The sequence below is a fragment of the Lutra lutra genome, chromosome 2 (assembly GCF_902655055.1).
Source record: "Lutra lutra chromosome 2, mLutLut1.2, whole genome shotgun sequence".
Lineage (NCBI taxonomy): Eukaryota > Metazoa > Chordata > Mammalia > Carnivora > Mustelidae > Lutra > Lutra lutra.
In genome coordinates, this window is record NC_062279.1 from 121,760,381 (window position 1) to 121,782,418 (window position 22,038).

Below are 22,038 nucleotides of genomic sequence, written 5' to 3' on the forward strand. Positions count from 1 at the left end.
ATTTGCTGTTTCTGATGTGTGCCTTCTTTTGAATTTATAAATAATGTTGAGATTATCATGGAGGCATCTGCTGCACTTGTATATTATAGTTGGTTGGTACTCAGTAAATACTTGATTAGTGTTTGCTAAAAACACCGATTTTCATTTAGTGTAAAGGAACTCATCGGTAGGTTTGATATGCTTCATTTGCAGAACTACACATCTTTGCTTCACCTTGTACAGAATTGCACACACATCTGATCTTGTCCTTTAATCAGTCACTCCCAACACTTCATTGAGTAATTTTTCCCAACAGATATTACTGATCTGGCTTAAAAGCCATCAGCGTGACTACCTGTTGATCATTTCTAGAATGAAGTCCAAGCTCTTTAGCTTACTATTTGTAACCTGGTTCATGCCTCCTTCACTTTGTTCTGCTATTATGCTCTCCTGTTGAACCACTCCTGTTTTGCATCTGTTGTCTTCTCTGCCTGAAAAATTGTTTTCTGATCTCTCAGTTAGCAAAGATCTTGTAATATGATCCCTTTCATACACACAAACAAAATACACATATATTGTATATGTGGACCTTTTGTCTTGTTACGTTTGTATCCCCACTGCTGGCAAATGGTAATAACTAAATAATAGAAGTTTGTTAAATGACAGAATGTTTTGTGAAGGATTTGGTTTATAAAGGTTCTTATTTTTCAGTAATAGTTCTTTTAGCCTTCCATATAAATATATAAATATATGTTTATTTGTTTTTTTGGTAATAGCTTTATTGAGATACAATTCACATATCAATTCAACTATTTAAAGTGTATATTTTCATGGTCTAGTATATTTAAAGTACTGTACAGCCATTACTGCAGTCAATTTTAGAACATTTTTATCATCCCAAAAGGAAGCCCTATACCCTTTACCCATCATCTTCCAACCTGCCCATCCTCACCAGCCTTTATCTACTTTATATCTCTATAGATTTGCCTATTCTAGACATTTCATGTAAATGAAATATAAGATATTTGATTCTTTGTGACTCATTTCTTTTGCGTAGTATAAAACTTTTGAGGTTCATCCATGCATCATTATTAGTACTTTATTGCTTTTTATTGCCAAATAATATTCATTTTTATGGATGTAGCAAATTGATTTATCCATTCATAGACATTTGGATTGCGTCTGCTTTTTGGCTATCATAATTAAAGCTGCATTTGTTGTTGTTGTTGTTGTTGTTGTTTTTTAATTTCTTTTTTTTAAGATTTTATTTATTTATTTGACAGAGAGAGATCACAAGTAGGCAGAGAGCAGGCAGAGACAGAGAGGAGGAAGCATGTTCCCTGCTGAGCAGAGAGCCCAATGCTGGGCTCAATCCCAGGATGCTGAGATCATGACCTGAGCCGAAGGCAGAGGCTCAAGCCACTGAGCCACCTAGGTGTCCCTTAAAGCTGCATTTGAACAGTTGTGTACAAGTTTTTGTTTGAGCAACTCTTTTCAATTCTTTTGGATCTATATCTAATAGTAGAATTGCTGGATCATTGGTGATTCTGTGTTTAACCTTTTGAGGAACTAAGTTTTCCAAAGTGGCTACACCATTTTCTGTTTCTACCGGCAGTGTATCCAGTGTTGTTGCTTAGTGGGTGTGAAATAATAGCTCATTGTAGTTTTTGATCTGCATTTCGTTAAAGGCTAATGATTTTGAGCATCTTTTCATTTGCTTATTGGCCATTGTGTGTATATTCTTTGAAGAAATGTCTCTTGAGATCCTTTGCCCATTTTTAATTGGGTTATTTGTCTTTTTATTATTGAGTAGTAAGAATTCTTATATATTCTTGATAAAGTCTTTTATCTGATATGTGATACCTGATATCAGATATGTATGATTTGCAATATTTTCTCTCATTCACTGCTTCTTTTATTTTTCTGGTAGTTACTTTGGAGGCACAAGTTTTTAATTTTGATGAAGTCCAGTGTACTTTTTTGCTTTTGGTACTTTGGTACCACATTTGAGAAACCATTGCCAAATCCAAGGTCATGAAGATTTATCTTATATTTTAAGAGTTTGTAGTTTTAGCTTTTACATTTAGGTCTTTAGTAATTTTAACCCCCATTCCCCCCCAGCTAGGGTTAAGCCTGCTCTGTGTTTGTAACCATAGCATTATAGAAACTATGGTTATAGCCTGCAGCCATGAAAACCCAGTATGGGAAAAGTGTTGTTGTTGTTGTTTTAACCTGTGATAAAATATACATAACAGAAAATTTACCATTTTAACCATTTTAAATGTATAATTTGGTAGCATGAAGTATGCTTTCATTGCTGTGCAGTCATTACCAGCATCTATCTCCAGATTTCCACAAACTTTTCCTCTCCCAAACTGAAACTCCATACCTATTGAAAATGACTCTTTATTTCCTTCCCTCGTCATTAATTATTATGTTAGCTTTTATTTTCTTAAGAAGTTCTTTATTAAGTTCTTTTTTATTTCTAGTTTGCTGACAGTTTTTTTTTTTTTTAATCCTGAATGGATGTTGAATTCTGTTGAATGCATTTTCAGCATCTTTGAAATGATCATAATGTGTTTTTTTAGTTTGTCAATATAGTGAATTACATTGATTTTCAGTGTTGAATTAGTCTTGTATTTCTGGATTAATTTCACTTGACTGTGATATCATACCCTTTTTATATAATTGCTGGATTTTATTTGCTAGTATTTTATTGAGAATTTTTACATACATGTTTATGAGAGATAATGTTCTATAGTTATTTTATGTAGTTTTTTAATCTGGTTTTGGTGTTAGGGAAATGCTGGCATTATGAAATGAGTTGGAAAGTGTTCTCATCATATATGTGTTGGAAGAAATTGTGTAGAATTAATATTATTTCCTTAAATGTACTCCACTGAAACCATCTGGGCCTAGAATTTTCATTATTTGGAAGACATAAGTACAGTTTAATTTTTTAATAAATATAGGACTATTCAAGTTTTTTTTTTCCTTGAGTGAGTTTTGATAGTTTGTATCTTTTAAGGAATTGATCCATTTGCCTTAATAGTTGGATTGATGGAGTTAGTCATTTATAGATTTCTGTTGTTATCATTTTACTGTCTGCAGGATCAGTATGATGTCCTATCTTTTATTTCTCATTTCCCCCCAAGTTGCTTTTGCTCCACTCTTCTTTCTTTCTTGCAGTCATTTTGAAAAGAAATCTGCTGTCTCCATTTTCTTTGTTTTCCATATGTGATATATCTTTTTTCCTCTGTTTGCTTTTAATATTTCCTCTTTATCACTGGTTTTAAGCAATTCAATTATCCTGTCCCTTGGTAGTTTTCTTCATCTTTCTTATGCTGGTTCATTGATGATCTTGTATGTGTGGGTCTATAGTTTTAATCAAATTTTGGGGGAAAAAACTTGGCCATTGTTTTTTATATTTAGTTTGTTTCTTGCCTCCCTCCCTCACTAGAGCTCAAAATATATGTACATTTGTCTGCCTGAGATTGTCCTAAAGTTCAGTAATGTTGTATACATTTTTTAAAATTTTTCTCCTTTTTTAATGTCTGTTGTTGTGTCTACCAGTTCACTAATCTGTTTTACCACCTACCCCCCCACCGAAATATCTAATCCACTATTAGGCTTATCCATTTCATTTTTAAAATTATACACATTAAATTAGTTTCTTCTCTAGAAATTTGATTTTAACCCTTTTATTTTTTTTCTGCTTAGTGTTGTCAGTGTTTCCTTTATTTGAACATACGGAATACATTTATAACAATTGTTTAAATGTCTTTATTCTGTCATCTGTAATTTCTGGATCAGCTTCAAGTTATTGATCATCTTCTTATGGGCTGTCTTTTCCTGCTTCTTTGTATGCCTGGTACTTTTTTATTAAATTCCAGAAATTTTGAATTTTACCTCATTGGCACCTGGATAATTTTTATATTCATAAAAATACTCCTGAAGTTTGTTCTGAGATGTGGTTATGTTACTTGGAAATAGCTTGATTATTTGGGGGGTGGGGTGGGGTGTGCATCTTGCCTTTAAATTTTTTTAGGTAAGACCAGGGCAGTGTTCTCTCTAAGGTTAATTTTTCCCTAGTACTGGGATAAGATCCTTTCTGGTACTCTACCTAATGCCTGGGGAATTATGAGGTTTCTGTTGAGAGTAGACACTATTCCTTCTATTCCTTTTGGGTCTTTGGCTCCTCTCACACAACCTACCCTGCTTCATTTTGTTTTTCTCACGTTTACACTGATAATAAGATATATGAAGGAGACCCTCATCAGAATTCAGGATTTCTCTCCCTGTGGACTTCTTTTATCTCTCTAATCCTCTGCTCTGTGATACCTAGCCTCTGGCTTCCCTATGCTCCTACCTTTATCTTCTCATCTCAGGGAGCCTGTGGGTTCTGCCTATGTTTCCTCTTCATTACTATAACCTGTGACCTTTTTCCAGGCAGCTCATTGGTTTCCTTTCTCTTAGGGATCATTGTCCTTTGTTGTTGTGTTCTGAGAATTAATGTTTCGTATATTTTGCCAGTATCTTCAGGTTTGTTTGTTTGTTTGTTTGTTTTCTTTTTCAGACAGAAATGTAAATCTTATCTCTTTTACTCACTGGCCAGAAACAAAGATCTCTCTTTGGCAGGGTTTTTTTGTTTCTTTGTTTTTTTAAAGATTTTTATTTATTTATTTGTGAGAAAGAGAGAATGGGAGGAAGAGAGAACATACAAGTAGGAGAGCAGCAGGCAGAGGGAGAAGCAGGCTTCCTGCTAAGCAAGGAGCCCGGATGCAGGACTGGATCCCAGAACTCTGGGATCATGACCTGAGCCAAAAGCAGATGCTTAACTGGCTGAGCCACCCAGACATCCTTATTTGGCAGTTTTTAAAAAGTGTCCCATATTTAATGATTTATATCCAGCCCACAGGGTGGAATGTGTTCAATGTCCCATGTTAAAACTGCATCAGAAGTTCATGTACTTTTCAGAGAAATGCTTTGTAGTTTTTTATGTAGCTTGTTTTTGTTTGTTTGTTTTGTTTTGGGTATTAAGAATGAACCTTCTGGGACGCCTGGGTGGCTCAGTTGGTTAAGCAGCTGCCTTCGGCTCAGGTCATGATCCCAGCATCCTGGGATGGAGTCCCACATCGGGCTCCTTGCTTGGCGGGGAGCCTGCTTCTCCCTCTGCCTCTGCCTGCCATTCTGTCTGCCTGTGCTCGCTCGCTCTCCTCTCTCTCTGACAAATAAATAAAATCTTTAAAAAAAAAAAAAAAAAAAAAGAATGAACCTTCTGGTTTTGACCCAATAGAAAGACCAGTGCTATAAAGTCGAATGGGATATGATGCTAAAATAGGAAAAATATGGTAGAGTGATTAAACTTAATCTGAAAATTAGCAGATGTCTGAGAACTCCACTATAAGCTGGAGGTAAATTTTAAAAAAAATAATAAGTTTAAAGGCCTGAGATAAGAGTTTTTTCCTGATGTCCAGGGCTATAGATGGGTACTACGAGAAAGGACTGGAGTATGTGAGAATATGAGTTCTAGAGAATTCTGAATTTATTATGATGTAATCATCTATCTTACTTTGTTGGGGAGCCCCAAGAACATCTTCAGGCTTCATTCACTATGATGACTGACTGGACTCAAAAGCCATTATAGTTATGGTTATGGTTTATTACAGTGAAAGGATACAGATCAATATCAGCAAAGGGAAAAGACCCATGGGGTGAAGTCAGAGAAATTAGGCACAAGCTTCTAGGTGTCCTCTCACAATGGAGTCACATGGGAGCATACTTAATTCTACCTGAAATGATGTGACAATATGTGTAAAGTGTTATTGACCAGGGAGAATCATCTGAATTTTGGTGTCCAGGGTTTTATTGGAGGTCAGTCATGTAGCCATACACCACTTGCATGTCTGACTTAGCTACTTAAATTCCAGCCCTTTCTGGAGCAAAAACAGTTGTTCTTAAATCACATTGTCAGAGTAAGCTTATCTGGTCAAACTGGTATACATTAGCCCAAGGCGTCATGTACAAAATCACTCTTATCAGGCACAATATTTAAAAGGCCAGAGATTATCTCCTAGAAGGGTGCCAATGGCCAGTCTTAAAGACTGGTATTTCCTTAGAATGGACAGGGTTTAAGTAACCCAGGCCTTCAGGATTAAACCTTTTTCAACACTGTACTTACTAACTCCATGTGTTATTTGGCTTTCGTTAATTTTTTTCTTTTTTTTTTTTTTTTAAAGATTTTATTTATTCATTTGACAGAGAGAGATCACAAGTAGATGGAGAGGCAGGCAGAGAGAGAGAGAGAGAGGGAAGCAGGCTCCCTGCTGAGCAGAGAGCCCGACGCAGGACTCGATCCCAGGACCCTGAGATCATGACCTGAGCCGAAGGCAGCGGCTTAACCCACTGAGCCACCCAGGCGCCCCTCGTTAGTTTTTTTCTTAACGTCCTTTGTGTATTTCAGGATTCCATCTAGGAATACATTTAGTTATCATGTCTCCTTAGGCTTCCCTGGGCTGTGACACCATTTATTCTTAGCTTGTTTTTGATGGCCTTGACAGTGTTGAGTATAAGGTTAGGTGTTTTGTAGAATGCCCCTCAATTTGAGTTTGGCTGCTATTTTTATTATAGGATATAGGATATAGGATATAAGGGATTTAGAGAGGAATGCCACTGAGGTGAGAGGCCATTTTCATCCCGGCTTGACAAGGATGTATTATTAATTTTGAACATTTAATTATCTGATTTAAAAATCCCTCAGCCCCTCATGAGTACTTAACTAGATTTTAGGTGGATATGCTGCTCATATGCAGAATTTGTTCTCCATGGGGTTTTTTTGTTTTCTTTTTTCTTTCTTGTTGTTGTTGTTTTTAATCCATATTTAACTGTCTTACTACTTTGTTTTTTTCAGTAAAGTGTCAGGATGTCTAATGTACACAACTTTAGATTTGCCTAGCGATAGCAAAGAAAGGAAGCCAGGAAGGAGAGTAATAACTGCTCAAGTCACAGATTAGGGAAGCTAAAATGAGTCTCTTTTATCAGATTAGAATCTAGAGTAAAACTCAGGTCCCTCAGTATGATTCTGCCATTATCCTCATATGCATCTCTTCTTTTATGTTATTCAATTGTTTTTTTTTTTTTAAAGATTTTTTATTTATTTATTTGACAGACAGAGATCACAAGCAGGCAGAGAGGCAGGCAGAGAGAGAGAGAGGAGGAAGCAGGCTTCCCGCAGAGCAGAGAGCCCGATGTGGGGCTCGATCCCAGGACCCTGGGATCATGACCTGAGCCGAAGGCAGAGGCTTAACCCACTGAGCCACCCAGGCGCCCCTATGTTATTCAATTGTTAATGCACTTTTTAAATGTCTGCCTCTTCTTCCAGACAGTAAGTTCAATGATGTACAGACCGTGTCAGTTTTGTTCATTCCTCATACCTCATTCTGTATACCTACCTGTATTCCTAGAGTCTGGCCAGACATTCCAAACATAATAACCTTGCAGTAAAATGAATATATCAGAGTGAGTGAGTGAGTGAATAAATGAGTAAGTGAATGGATATTTGATATTAAAACCTCTACCAACTATACCTATGCGAGTCTGGCTCTCTTTTTGATACTTGTAAAAAATGAGCCCCCATACCTATCAGAAATTATAAAAGACAAACAAATTTTACTCTAGGAGAGTCAAGTTTTGCTCAACAGTCTACCACGTAGGCTTGCTTAGTTCCTGAGACTTGTTTTGACCTGTCTCACTGAACCCACAACATGTGTAAAATATATGTCTCATTTCTCTAGGCAGCTTATTCCCCAGAATTGTCTTGTTGTGTCTTTTAGGCCTGGTTCCCAAGTTTGTTCTGACCCACTAACATTCATACCCTCATTTGTTACATGTAGCATATTCAGCATCCAAGACAAGCTTTAACTATAAGGTAACATCCTTTGTTCTTTTTCTCAATATTTGCCATTAGGACTGTGCTCTAAGAAATATTTTCTGATATCCCCTTTCCTCTGTCAGGGCTTTCTCCTTATACCTGTTGCCTCAAGCCAAAATCAATAGTAATCTTTTTTCCCCAACATCTTGACTTTCTGGCCAGCGTTGGTTTTTCTTCCATGTTGGAACTCCCTTTCTGGTCTATATCTCAAGAGACAGAGTTGAAGCTCCTAAGGAAATTTACTTATACAAGTTTGCTCAGTTTTCTGACATAGAAGGGACCTCCTCCCTTTGTTTCCTATTTCACAAAAATTTGGAGCATCTCTTTGTACAGTCTTGGCAGGGGTGGGTTTTTCTTTCCATTATGCAAAAATTTTTATTGTCAACCAACCATCAAAGGAGATCAGAGGAAATGGTTTGAATTTATGATTCAACTATTTGGACAGATCTGGGCTAGAAAATGTCATGCAAGGCATACGTATAGCCTTTGTACACTTTTACTTGTTAGCAACATTTTTTTATTAGGTCTGACTACACATTCTGGTTTATTCCTAATTCTATTTTTTCATCTCACCTACCAGCTCATCTCCCTGCTAGTTCTCCCTCTTTTGCCACTTTATTTATGTTTTAAAAGATTTTGTTTATTTGAGAGAGAGAGTGTGAGAGAGAGAGAGAGAGAGCCCAAGGAGTGGAGGGTCAGAGGGAGAAGCAGACTGAGCAGGGAACCCGATGCGGGACTCGATTTTCAGACTCCCAAGACTCAGACTCCTGAGCTGAAGGTGGTCGCTTAACCAACCAACTGAGCCACCCAGGTGCCCCTTGCCACTTTATTTTTAAAATAATACAAGGGAAGTATGTGTGACTATTAGTTTATTCCTTTGCTAGACATTGAGCATGTGTAATACATAGGCACTATCTTAAGAAGGTCCTGGTGATACATGCATATATAACAAAAGAGACCTTCTGTTTGATTATTCACTTGTAATTCCCATAGAACAATAATCAGGACAAAACTCATTTTAAAATTTTTACTATTTAAAACTTTTTTTTCTCCTTTTATATTTCTTTAGTATTGGGACATTTTGTCACCTATTACCTGTGGTTAATTGAAAATTCACTTGAGAAACTCGTAGAACTTATGCTTGTTTAGCGCCTGGGTTTGGGGGGCTAGTGTGTAAAAGTCCCTTTCTCTTTGTTCTGTTCTTACATTTTTCATTTCCTTTATCTTTTCCCAGTTCTGCTATGCCAGAGTAAGAATGGCAGGAATTTTCTAAGCAATTTCCTTAAATATTCAAAGCATTTTTTTCTCTTCACAGTTAAATTATTTAAGGAATTTGGTAAATTAGAAAAAATATAAAATATTGTAATGAGATATGAAGAATTTTCTAGGTGAGACTTTATATCATTTTCATGGTGTGTTTTCTTTTTTGTTGTTGTTGCTGCTACTGTTTTTTTTTTTCTTGTTTAAAGTTTCCATTTTTTATGAGATTTTTCTTGGACTTGCTTTTGTGGCAAAAGTAGGTTGTGTTTTAAAAGCTCATTTTGGAAACGAGTAACTATTTTTTGTTTTTTTAAGATTTATTTCTTTATTTTAGAAGTAGCGCAAGTGAGAGAGCATGCTCACAACAGGGAGGGGCAGAGGGAGAGGAGAGCAAGAACTCCAAGCAGACTCCCTGCCAGCTCTGGAGACCCTGGGAATGGGGATTGATCCCACCACCCTGAGATTGTGACCAGAGCTAAAATTAGGAGTCACTTAACTGACTGAACCACCCAGCCACCCCTATCTATTTTTAAGTTGAATTAATTTGTATGGTTTTGTTATCTAAGGGAGGCTTATTTAAATATTAATATGTTCTTGTATTTATAAGGTTCATGCATAGCCAGTTTTCTGAGAACAGATCATAGTAAACCTAATTAAAGTTTGATTGTAAGGTAATGATATTTTAGAAATTGAACTCAGATTTTAATGTAACCATTCAACTGATTATGAAATTTAAACAGTTTGAAATTTGGTTAAAACACTTGCCTTTAAGTTGATCGTATTTTCCATGATATCTATAATTTGGGAGGATACCTATAATTTTTTTTTACTTGACTAGTTTATTTCTTCTTTGCCTTAATTTGTTTTCCTTATTAATTAGTAGTTATAGGAGCATCTGTCTCCCATAGCCTTTATATGTTCCAGTGAGGTCCATGATATGATTTACTAAAGAACAACAAAATTACCCAGATTAGTGGCAGTTTGCAATTAATGGCAAAGTTTTGGAGTGCATTTTGTTTTATTCTTTCTCGTCTACTTTTTTAAGCTCCATGTACTCTTACCTCTGAAATTGGTAGGTATTTTCAACCAAGTGTGAAACAGGAAGAGGGGGGAAAAACTGCGTGGAGAGAGAAAAGAGAAGGAAAACATACTTGGAATACTCAGTACCTCTTACCACCCTGTGCAGAGCACTTCTCTATATTTGTACTTCCCCTTGCAATTCACCTACTTTATTTTTTGGAGTCCTCACTTAGTTGTCTTTCTTGCTGTTATATTTTTTTTTCTGAAGTTTTTATTTTTAATGGATTGGGTGGAGAGAGAGAGGCTGTAGTTTATAGCACTATAGTACAATTGAAACGTTGACTTTTTTTTTTTTTTTTTTCCAAGAACCTCCATAGAATGTGTTTTGAAAGCATGGGGGAAAATATTTTTTTGTCTTTTCACTCTATAAAGCTAATGGCTTTCACTTATTTTCACTTAGATCTAAGAGCACAGTTTGAATACTTACCGCTTCCTAATTTTGCTTTACCTCCATTAAAGAAGCATCTGCAACTGTATTGATCTTTCTTTTGGATCTTGGAGGTTGGATTTTCTCAACTTACTTCTTTCTGCATTACTTAGTATCTTTAGTAATTTGAGATGTTTATGATTTCTAAACAAAATAAATATTTAATAATATTTGAATTGGTTGAATGTTAACATGTGACCCCACAGAGAATTTTGAACAGGTGCCAACTCACTTGCTACTCCTGGCTTCTTGTCCTCCTGCTGGGACTTGTTAGCATGAAAGAACAAAATGAAAAGTACTCTTTGTCACAATATTTTCTATAAAAATAACACTTTGAAAAGAATTTTTTTGTACCTGGCAGTATAAACCTTTGCATGTAGCAGATAGGAGCATCTTGACTCACAAATGTGTAAAGACAGTGTCAGTGCCTCTGGAGCTACTGAATTCCTCTCTCACAGTGTATCTCCTAATATCTGCAGTTGAGTTCATTAATTTTTACTTTGTCCTTGTGGAACTTCTTGCTAAGTTGTTTTTTTTGTTTGCTTGTTTTTGTTTGTTTTTTTAAACCTGATCAAGTCTTTTGGCCTCTGTGGGTATGCACTTTGAGGGCTTGTTTTGTTTTTTTTGGTTTGGTTTGTGTATTGTTGGATGGATGCTTGTCCAGAAAGTACTGTAAGAGGTTTGTGGAGGGCATTTCCCTTGGGAAATTTATCTCGCTGCTCTGTCTGTACTTGTTTGACAGCTGTTCCATTACTTCTAACTTTATTATTAATTCAAAAAGTTATAAGGCCACATGTGAGCAGCTGTTCACTGTTTTCATAAGGCCCAAGTAAGGAAGAAAGGATCCAGCTATTATCAGGAGTGATTTAAGTTAGATTGTAGGAATAATTTTCTGGCAGTTATGATATAGTGTAACTTATTAAAAGAGAGTTACAGAATTCTTTTTTATTTTTCTAAAGAGCATTTAATAGTATTTGTTGAAAGATGAGAGAGTTGAAAGATGAAATGCTGTCTGAAGGTGGAATAGTGAACCAGCTAGTTTTTGAATTCCTGCTCTAGTTTTAGGATTTTTTGATTTCATGCTGGTATTTATTGTTCTCCGACAGACTGACTTTTCCCATGACTTTCTATGCTTTAAGATTCTTCTGTGCAATAGCAAACTCTTTAAGCCGATTTATATTCATTTTTGAATTAATATCTTAGCTGTAGATTTATTCATCATTTATTTGTTCATTTATTTAGCATTTAGGTACTAAATTAAAATGCAAAACTTATTTACCTTTAGTTTAAGAAATGTAAATGATCAGATGCAAAGCTAAAGAATAGAAAAGTTATGGTAGTTCAGGATTGCTCATGAAACTACAAATGCAGTTGCCTGATTGGCTTTTATCTTTTGTCACTAATCCTTCAAAATATAACTGTTCATTATAATCATCTTTCAGATATTTAAATAAGCTAATACCTAGTATTTATTAAATAGTTACTGTGTGCCAGGCAAAGTGCAATTAATATAAACTATACTGTTTAATTCTCACAACAAAACTGGACCTTAGGTTTTATTATCCCCATATTCTAGATGAGAAAGTTTAGAGAGAGCAAGTAAATAACCCAAAGTCATACAGTAACTGGAAGATCTGTAATATAAAAAAACAGAATATAAAATTGTGAATACATTATGATCTCAGTGAAAACATACACACATTTGAAAGACTAGAAGGTACCATTAACAATGGCTATTTTTAGGTGTTGGGAAAAAAGATAATTTTTATATTGTCCTTTGTAATTTCTTATAGGCTGTACATCATATGAGGTAAGAATTGCCAAATTTTTTTTTTCAGGAGTTACCTCTGATCCCTCTCATTCCCTCACATTCTAATCAGAAAGTCCTATTGTTTCTGCCTACAAAATACAGTCTCATGCCCAAATTGGCCCTCCTTGCCATCTCATTGCTGTAATCCTGCTCCAAGCCACCATCTAACTGCATCTTCCATATCCAGTCTCGACTACCTTCTCTACTAAGTTCATTCCCCATGCAGTAATTAGAGTGAATTTATTTTTATCTTTTATTTACTGTGTTTTAATCCTGTGAGCAAGGATTTTGTAGACTGGTACCTGGTATGGGACTGAGTATAAGATAGGCACTTACTGGTTTTTCTGAATGGTTGATGGTGGCATGGAAAGGTGGTCAGCTTCATTGCTCCCAGCTCACCTTGCAGCCAGTTGGCAAGGGACAATAGGAAACTGCTTTAGACTTAGTTGTAGCGCGCTGTCTGTGTGATTGACCACAGTAGTGGGTTTTTTGATGAATTTCTTTTATTGCCTTTCTTTTTCACTCATTTCCTATCATTTTCACATTCTAACACCTTGACATAACTCTTACATACACGCACAATTTCCAAATGTCTGTCCTCACCATCTCACATGTTTGAGAACTGTAGAACTGTTTCATATTTTTTCAGTAGTTTTTGCATTACTTTGTGTAAAGACAGCTATTTTATATCTTTAGACAAAGACTGTGTCTTTTAGGGTGGCTTTTCTTATTTCTTTTTCTAGAGAATAAAATTTTGAGGACATTTTCCTATTCATCTTTGTGCCCTTACAGTTCCTAACAGAAGTTCAGCACATAGAAGACTTTTGTTGGTTTATTGAATTTATTTCACTTGTAAATTCCAACCACAGTATAATAATTAGAAACTATTCCTTAATTTCCAAACATGTTGCTTTTTCTCTTTTAATGTAACTTTTTTTTTTTTTTAAGGATTTTATTTATTTATTTGAGAGAGAAAGAATGAGAGAGAGAGTATGAGAGGGGAGAAATCTGAGGGAGAATCAGACTCCCCTCTGAGCAGGGAGCTGGATGTTGGACTTAATCCTGGGACTCCAGGATCATGACCTGAGCTGAAGGCAGTTGCTTAACCAAGTAAGCCACCCAGGCACCTCTCTTTTAATGTAATTTTCAATTACTTAGTTGCCCAAGTCTGAATCATGGCTATTACCCTTGATTCCATGTTCTTTTTCACCACCCCTTCTTCAGATCTAATTAATTTTTAAAACTCATTGGCTTGCCTTATTTAATATAGTTTACTATGGTTTAATAAAGCTTTAATATTTTTTTCTCTGTATAGCTCCACTGCTATTACTTTAGTGCAGATAATTACCATTTCTTATCTGAATTACTGTAGAAGTCCCCTCCAAGTTCTAATCCCTACTTTGTCTTGTAGCCATAGTCATCTTCCAGAAATTTGATCTTGTCATTTCCCTGATTAACTTGTTCTTTATATCTCTCAAAATAAGGTCTAAACTTCTTGATGCCTTATGAGTCTTCAAGGTCTGATAGCTTCCTCTGTTGCGAACTAACTTTCTTTGTTTCTACTCCTTTCTGTCCTTTCCTGGCTCCCTAAATTCTAGTCATACTGAATTACTTTTAGTTCTTCTAATGTATGATGCTTTTTTGACTCTCTCTCCTCCCATGGCACCTGTTGTTACTTTCAGCTGACTAGTGCTATCAGATCCCACCTCGTGTGTCACCTCTGAAAAGTTTTTTTTGACCATGCATTTAAATTCTATGACTATAGACTATAGCATGCACCGTGCCATATAGGAATTGCCTAATTATGGAACTACATCCCTTTAAGGGAGCATTCCGTCAGGTCAGAAGCTCAGTAGGACCAAGAACTATTTTGTCCCCAGCATCCAGCATATTATGAAATAGGCATTTAGTCAGTATTTATTAGATTAATTGATATTTCTGCAGATGACATTGCCTCATGTTTTCCTGAGAGGCTACAGACCTTCTGGTTTAACTCCCTCAACTCCCTGGATTCCCACCAGTCTTAAACGTTTTATCTTTATCCTTTTTCTTTTTTGTTAAAGATTTTATTTATTTATTTGAGAGAGAATGTGCATGAGCAGGGGGGAGGGGCAGAGGGAGAAGTAGACTCTGCTGAGCAGGGAACCCGATGCAGGGCTCAGTCCCAGGACCCTAAGATCATGACCCGAGCTAAAGGCAGACGCTTCACCAACCGAGCCACTCAGACGCCCCTATCTTTATTCTTTTATACTCCTTTCCTACCACTTGGCAAGATAAATACTTTAAAGTATAAAGTGGGAGATATAAATACAGTAGGAATAGAGGAATATTAACTATCTTTCAAAAAGTTTAGTGGTGAGATAAAAGACAATAGAACACTAGATAGAGACAATATCAAAGTAAGGTTGTTTTGCAGGATAGGGTTGCAGGATAGGTTGTTTTGTAGGCTGAGGAAAGAATATAGTGAAAAATATAATCAAAACAGTAATAGAGGAAGGACAACTGACGAAGCAAGAGCTCTCTCTCAGCAGAGAGGTAGGGTACAAGTTTGTTTCAAGGTTGTTTCAAGGTTGTTTCACTTTTCTTTTACTGCAGCTTTCAGAGCAATGGGCCAACTCCTCAGCACAGACTACTAGGTCCATACAGTGGCATCTGTGTTTTGGCCTCTTCCATGCCGATGAACACGCAGTTTTCCTATTAAAAGCATCCTAATTTCACTTGGCAGATAAGCCCTCTCCAACTCTGGTTTAGTTGCCTCTGTTTGCTCGTACTCCCTGATCCTTATTAACTACAGAGATCATCTTTTAGCACATGGATTTCTTTGTGTTTATATTGGTGATTTCCATGTGTGGTTCATGGAAGTACTTAATATCTGATATTAAGTTATTTTAAAAAACTCTTTTTTCAAGACTCTTTAAAAGACTGATTTAAAACTAAACACACACAAATGTATTGAAAACCAAATTTTATTGTAATGAAGTTTTGCCGGGTTTAGTTTCATAAAAACCTGAGAAAAAATACTCCCTGGCATTTATAGGCATATAATTGAATTTTTATAAAATGTCATTGATTAGGAGAGTAATTCTGGATTAACCTTTAAGAAAATTTTATCTGTGTATGTGTACTTATTTAAATTAGCTTGAGTAAGTGTTCTGCTATAAGGCTACATTACTTAAAGTAAAACTTGGCACCTGGGTGGCTCAGTTGGTTAAGCATCTGACTCTTGATTTAGACTCAGGTCATAATCTCAAGGTTGTGAGATCAAGCCCCGAGTTGGGCTTACACGTTGGGTGTGGAGCCTGCTTAAGATTCTCTCTCTCCCCCTTCCCATTTCCTCTCTCTCTTTTTCACTCCCTCTTTCTTAAAAAAAAAAAAAAAAAAAGTAAAGTTCAAACATGCTCCAAGACATGGAAAGTCTGCTCCTAGTGGAGCACATTGACAATGTGCTATTCTCATTGTACAGGTATAATAATTGCATAGTAACAGTTGAATGGGGATCATGCAAGATGATTATTTTAATTTTCACAAGTTTAAGGAATGCTCCTTTACTTCTATATTTCTGGTAGTTATTATAAATATAGCTTTTATACATTATATATAACATGTATATACTGTCTGTATGTGCTCCTGTGTGTTTGCGGTTTGTGTGTATGTATATTCCACTGCTAAAAGGCATAAAAACAAAAACTCATCTGATTAAACCACTCAATTCAGTAACCTTGTTGCTGTATCTATTGACCACTGTTTCTTAAATACTCTGTACTTACTGATCTATTTAGTTTTTGATAGTTGTTGACTACCCTCCTTAACACTCTTTTACCAGAATGTTTCTTTCTTTCTTTTTTTTTTTTTTAAAGATTTTAAAAATTTATTTATTTGACAGAGATCACAAGTAGGCAGAGAGGCAGGCATGGGTAGGGAGGGGAAGCAGGTTCCCTGCTGAGCAGAGAGCCCAATGTGGGGCTTGATTCCAGGACCCTGGGATCATGACCTGAGCCGAAGGCAGAGGCTTAACCAACTGAGCCACCCAGGCATCCCCATCCTACTTTAAAAAGATTCAGTGGTGGGGCGCCTGGGTGGCTCAGTGGGTTAAGCCGCTGCCTTCGGCTCAGGTCATGATCTCAGGGTCCTGGGATGGAGCCCCGCATCGGGCTCTCTGCTCGGCGGGGAGCCTGCTTCCTCCTCTCTCTCTGCCTGCCTCTCTGCCTGCTTATGATCTCTGTCTGTCAAATAAATAAATAAATAAAATCTTTAAAAAAAAAAAAAAGATTCAGTGGCAAATTTAAAAATTGATAAAATGTGTGTGTGTGTGTGGAGAGAAAGCAAGAGCATGCACTAAAGCATATGTGGCATATATTAAAAATGGGCAAATTTTGGCAAAGAGTATATATACACATATGGTATTGATTTTTCAATTTCTGTGTATGCTGAAATTTTTCAAAATTTAATTTAAAAAGCAAAATAAAAATCAGAGACACCAGAAAGCAGAAGCAGCAACTACCCCTCACTACAACTCACTACATTTTGAGTTAGTGTGACAATTCACTACACTTTTAGGCAGGCCTGGTTTTAACAGTAACAGTTACGTAAACAGTCATGTTGATCCTGTATTTTTAGGGCCATAAGCTTATGTGGATTGATCTCAAGTTTAATTTTAGTTTTATTAGTTGGTGAAATCAGAAATCAGGGGAAAAAAGGCAAAATAAAACCCAAGGCTGATAACACTAAGGGAAACTTATACACGTATCATTCATGCTACTAAAATAGATAAAGCAGTTGGGATAGCAAACTGACATCATGCATCAAGAGACCTAAAAACGTTCATGTCTCTTAATCCAGTAATCTTACTTTTTAAAAATAAATTCTAAGAAAACAATTTTAGAAAAGAATAACTAAATCTGATCCCAGGATTGTGGTTGGTAATATAGCATTCTTTGGTTCTGTGGACAAAAAACGAAAACAACAGCAAAGTATCCCCTTTTTAAAACGCACAAGTTCTTTAAAAAAAACAACAACAAAATAACCTTTTCCTGATATTAACAAACAAAAACTTTCTCTTTTTTGGGTTTGTGAGTTGTATGTTTTTCTGAACTTTTCTTCCTCTTTTTTTCCCCCTGGCCTCTGGAATGCAGGTGGTGCCCAGCAATCTGCCCCTCACCCACATCTCTCCTCTCCTGGTGGCAGTTTTTATGCAGATCTCTGAAATTGAAATTCCAGTCCTGTCTTCTTACCAGAGCTCCATTTATGATGCTTACAATCCAACTGATCCCTTTTTGTCTCTTGAATATCCTGTTCTATGTTTCAACTCTTTATATCCAGAAATAAAAATCTATCTTCTATATTTCCCCCTTAAAGTTATTTTTTTATTCATATTCTATCAACTCATCTTGAAATCTTCAGCTTGAAATTCTCCCTCTTTCTTACTCTAACCTCAGAACCCTTGTGCTGTGGGCTTGTAGTATCACTCTGGTGTGTCTTCCCTCTGCATGTGGTTACCCTCGTTTCAGTTTGTTTTTTTATTTGAAGAATGTTTGTGATAGGTCCTTAATTGATCTCCCTGCATTCTTTCTCCTCTCTAAAGGAATCTTGTCAGAGAAGTCTTCCTAAAGCACAGATTAGACCATATCACTTTCCAGATTAAAAATCTTTTAAGAGGTTGAAGAGAGGTTGAAGAGAGGTTCTTGAACTCCATCATCTGGTCCTCAGAGTCCTCCACTACATAGTTTCAACTTACTTTCCTTTTTAAATTTTTCTCCCTCATATCTTTTTTCTCTTACTCCTTCATACTTTCCTCTGAACCTTTTGTAATTTTCTGGCCTCTACCCGACCGTTGCCCTATTTTCACATTTCCAGATCTCATCTGTGCTTTAGAAGTTGACTTTCAGATTTGCCTTCCAGCTGGAAGTAATCTTTTCTTCCTGGGAACTCCCAAAAGCTTTTTCTGTGTCTTTGTTACTGTGCTTAGCATCCTTTCCATTGTACTGTGATTATTTATGTGCACATTACTGGTAAGGTTGTTAAGTTCTGTAAATCTTGTACTCATGTCTTATTTTTCTATTCCTATGTATGTTATCTGATATGTAGTTCTTAATGGATATTTACTAAGTAAACAGCATGTAAAGAGTTGTCTTATTTTGGTAGGTGTTTCTTTGTTGAGAAAAAGGAACAAAATTTTGATGATAGTTCTTGAATATGTCAAAGATGGAAAAAATCATATGTTCCCTAAGGACCTACAGAAATATTTTTGGAAGTAATACATAATGCAAATAAATTTGCCCAAAAGATATATGTAGCTGAGACCTTGGATCACTAATTCAGGCCATTTTCAGACAGATGAAACTTAATTTTTTAAGCCATTTAGAATAGAAGATAGACTTAACAGTTTGTTCAGTCATTTAAATAGTTATTGATACAAGCAGAAACTTTTTTCTTTAGCATTTCTGTAATATATAGCTCACATTTCATGTACTGTAATTTACTTCTTGATAGAACTTTTAAAGGATCTTCTAAATTCTTAAATGGTTCTAGTCCCCCTCTTGCACTTTTTATTGATTCTTTTTTTTCTCTCTGTTTCTCCTGGCAAAACTTACATTTAGATAATGCTCTGTTTTACAGGTATCATGGTCAGATATAGGAGGACTGGAAAATATCAAGCTGAAATTGAAACAGGCTGTGGAGTGGCCCTTGAAACACCCAGAGTCTTTCATTCGAATGGGTATTCAGCCACCTAAAGGTGTTCTTCTGTATGGACCACCTGGATGCTCTAAAACAATGATTGCAAAAGCTTTGGCCAATGAGAGTGGCCTGAATTTTCTAGCTATAAAGGTAAGGTGTTAAATTTTTTAATTGCCACTTTCTCGTTCCAACCCCACTAACACCCATCATCTGATTCTTACCCTTAGAAAAACATGAAAAGGCATCTTAAGGAGTAGCTGATTTTTTTTTCTTTGAGGTTGATGGCAATATAATATAGGGGGATGTGCTCTAAATAAACTAGTGGTTGTAATCAGCAAAAATGCTGGACTATAGAAGACTACTTTATTTAGTTTTGTGATTGTCAATATTTCTTATATCCATGTATAATAGGAACCAGTCTTGTTTAGTTCCTGTTTTTAATTGTGCTAATAATCTTTTGCTTAGTTAAGACTTAATTATAAATATGAGGTGGATTTAATATTTATATAAAGTTTTTCAAAGAAATTAAATAATTTATATGGTAAAACTAAATTCCTTAAAACATGTTTCTAGTCAAGGAATATCTGTACAAGTTTTATATTCTGAAATACACACATATGTTATTTGTTCATTACCCTACCCCATTACTTGGGGTAGATAATCTTACTTGACATGTAGTTTTTTTTTTACCTTAGGCCTCAATTTTTTTAAGGTTTATTTATTTATTTTAGAGAGAGAGAGCATGTGGACAGGTGGAGGGGCAGAGGGAGAGAGAATCCTCAAGCAGACTCACCCACTGAGTGTGGAGCCCAACATGGTCCATCCTAAGACCCTGATATCATGACCTGAGCTGAAATCAGGAGTTGGATGCTTAACCAACTGAGCCATCCAGGCACCCCAGGGCCAGATATTAATTTTCTAATTAATTTTTATGCAATATGGTCATCTACCCAGTTACTAAATATACATATATAAAACCTTAAATCCATTAGTGGAATGGACTTTATCACAAAAATATGATAAAGTCCATCAGTCTGTTAAATATCAAATTCATTTCAGAAAAAGCACATGATAAAAGGCTCTGTTTTTGATAGTGTCAGGGAATTTTTTTCATAATAAAATATGTTTTCTATCTTAGAACACTGAATGAAATCCTTGGCAAATGGAAAGCATAAAATTTATTTCAGTGTAGAGTCAACTTTTTACTTAAATTTTTTTTTTTTGGAATAATGTTTAGATATGTTTAGGCTTTTTAAGAATCAGTATCTTCACAATCACTAATGTTTGCATATTTGTTATTATCTTGTGAAATATATTAAATACTGAAGATAGAGTCAAAGACCATTTTCACTATGATCACTTAAACTGAATCACAACCACAGTTTTAAAGTTTGCAACTTTAAATGTTGGGGTAATGAGTGATTTTGAAATTTCAGAGGCATCTTGATTTCTCTTTGTTCCCTGTTCTCTTATGTCATGGTAATGGACATAGCTGTTTTACTGGAACTCCCTACTCATTTTACTGTCATCTCCCACTTTTCTATGCCTACCTTGTTGCGTATTCCACAGTAGTATATTCATAACCCTTGAATTTTTTTTTTTTCTGTCTGCTGGATATCTGAAACTTATTATTTACACTGGAATCTCAAAGAGGAGCACATGTATTTTCCTATGAACTAGTATCTCATTCTTATGTAATCTAAGATAACTGTTCCAGATGTTACCAGAACTACTTTCTGGCATATTTTAGGATTACTTAGAAATACAGTTATCACTGTTTTTGAGTATGAAACATTTCAGAACTTTAGGCAGTTCTACTTTTTTCACTGTGAGAAAAGGTACATCTTTGAAAGGTTTATCTTGCACACTGTTCATGTAAAATAGCAATGCTTGTGTTAACTTATTTGAGCTTTTTCACTAAACTCATGTTCATTTTTCTTTTAGGTCATACACACACAAAGGATAAGTGATGTTAAGAAATTTTTTTATTCAATTGAGTTCATACTTACTTAGTATCCTACTTATTAGTTTTTATTTAAGGTGGATTTTTATTCAATATACATTTTAATATGGTTTGGCAGTGTTATTCAATTTTTCAATCTGGCTGGAGATTATATTTAATAAACAATGAACATTCATTCTACTATTTTTTAAGTTTTCCTACATATTTAAAAATCTCCAAAAGAAAAAGTTGGGAACATGAAAAAATTTGTTTTTCTCTGCATTTTCATCAGTCTTTTCATCTTGTCTCATCATTGCTTGTGAGAAGGGTTTAAAGTAGCTATGTCATATAGCTTATGTATGAAGAAGTCAAAGAAGTTGGGAATTTATAATATATTCTTCCTAGTTTTGTGTTGTTGTTGCTGTTGTTGTTTTCTATGAAGAAAAGTTGGTTATTGGTTGCAACATATGTGTTTCTTTTCCCAGGGATTTAAGTGTTAAGTTTGAGCTTTTGAAATCACAAGTCTGCCAGATTTTGAAAATAATCGGAGAAATGTAGTAGTGCAATTTTCTAGCCTATTGGAAAATACAAGTATCTTACATGTATTGAAAGAAAAAATTCCCTAACATTTTTTACAGTTGTAATTACCTTTAATTCCCAAAATAAAGAATTTAAAGATTTGAAATATTTCTTTCTCTGAGTTTATGAAAGAACCATTTGCAATCCCCTCTGCATCTTTTCTAAACAGTGATTAAAAGATGTATACTTAGAGTTTAGACTTCACCTTGGCTTATGTAGACTCTTAATATCCTTTGGCACCTGTATGTGTTTTTGTGTGGACTGTAGCACTTGACATATGCTTAAGTTTAGTTTGTCATCTGTGTCAATTATGTCAAAATATTTTCCAGTTGAAATTTCCTTTCTGCTTCTCTCTT

The 22,038-nt window shown here is 35.5% G+C and overlaps 1 protein-coding gene across 3 annotated transcripts in view; it reads left to right on the forward strand.

Annotated features, from left to right (window-relative positions):
• The window catches only part of SPATA5 (spermatogenesis associated 5), a 332,854-nt gene that overhangs the window by 50,401 nt on the left and 260,415 nt on the right, over nucleotides 1-22,038 (forward strand). For all 3 annotated transcript variants that reach the window (XM_047718370.1, XM_047718369.1, XM_047718371.1), the window contains exon 11: nucleotides 19,102-19,311. In XM_047718370.1, coding sequence (XP_047574326.1) covers nucleotides 19,102-19,311 — 210 coding nt within the window. The remainder of the gene's footprint in view (nucleotides 1-19,101; nucleotides 19,312-22,038) is intronic.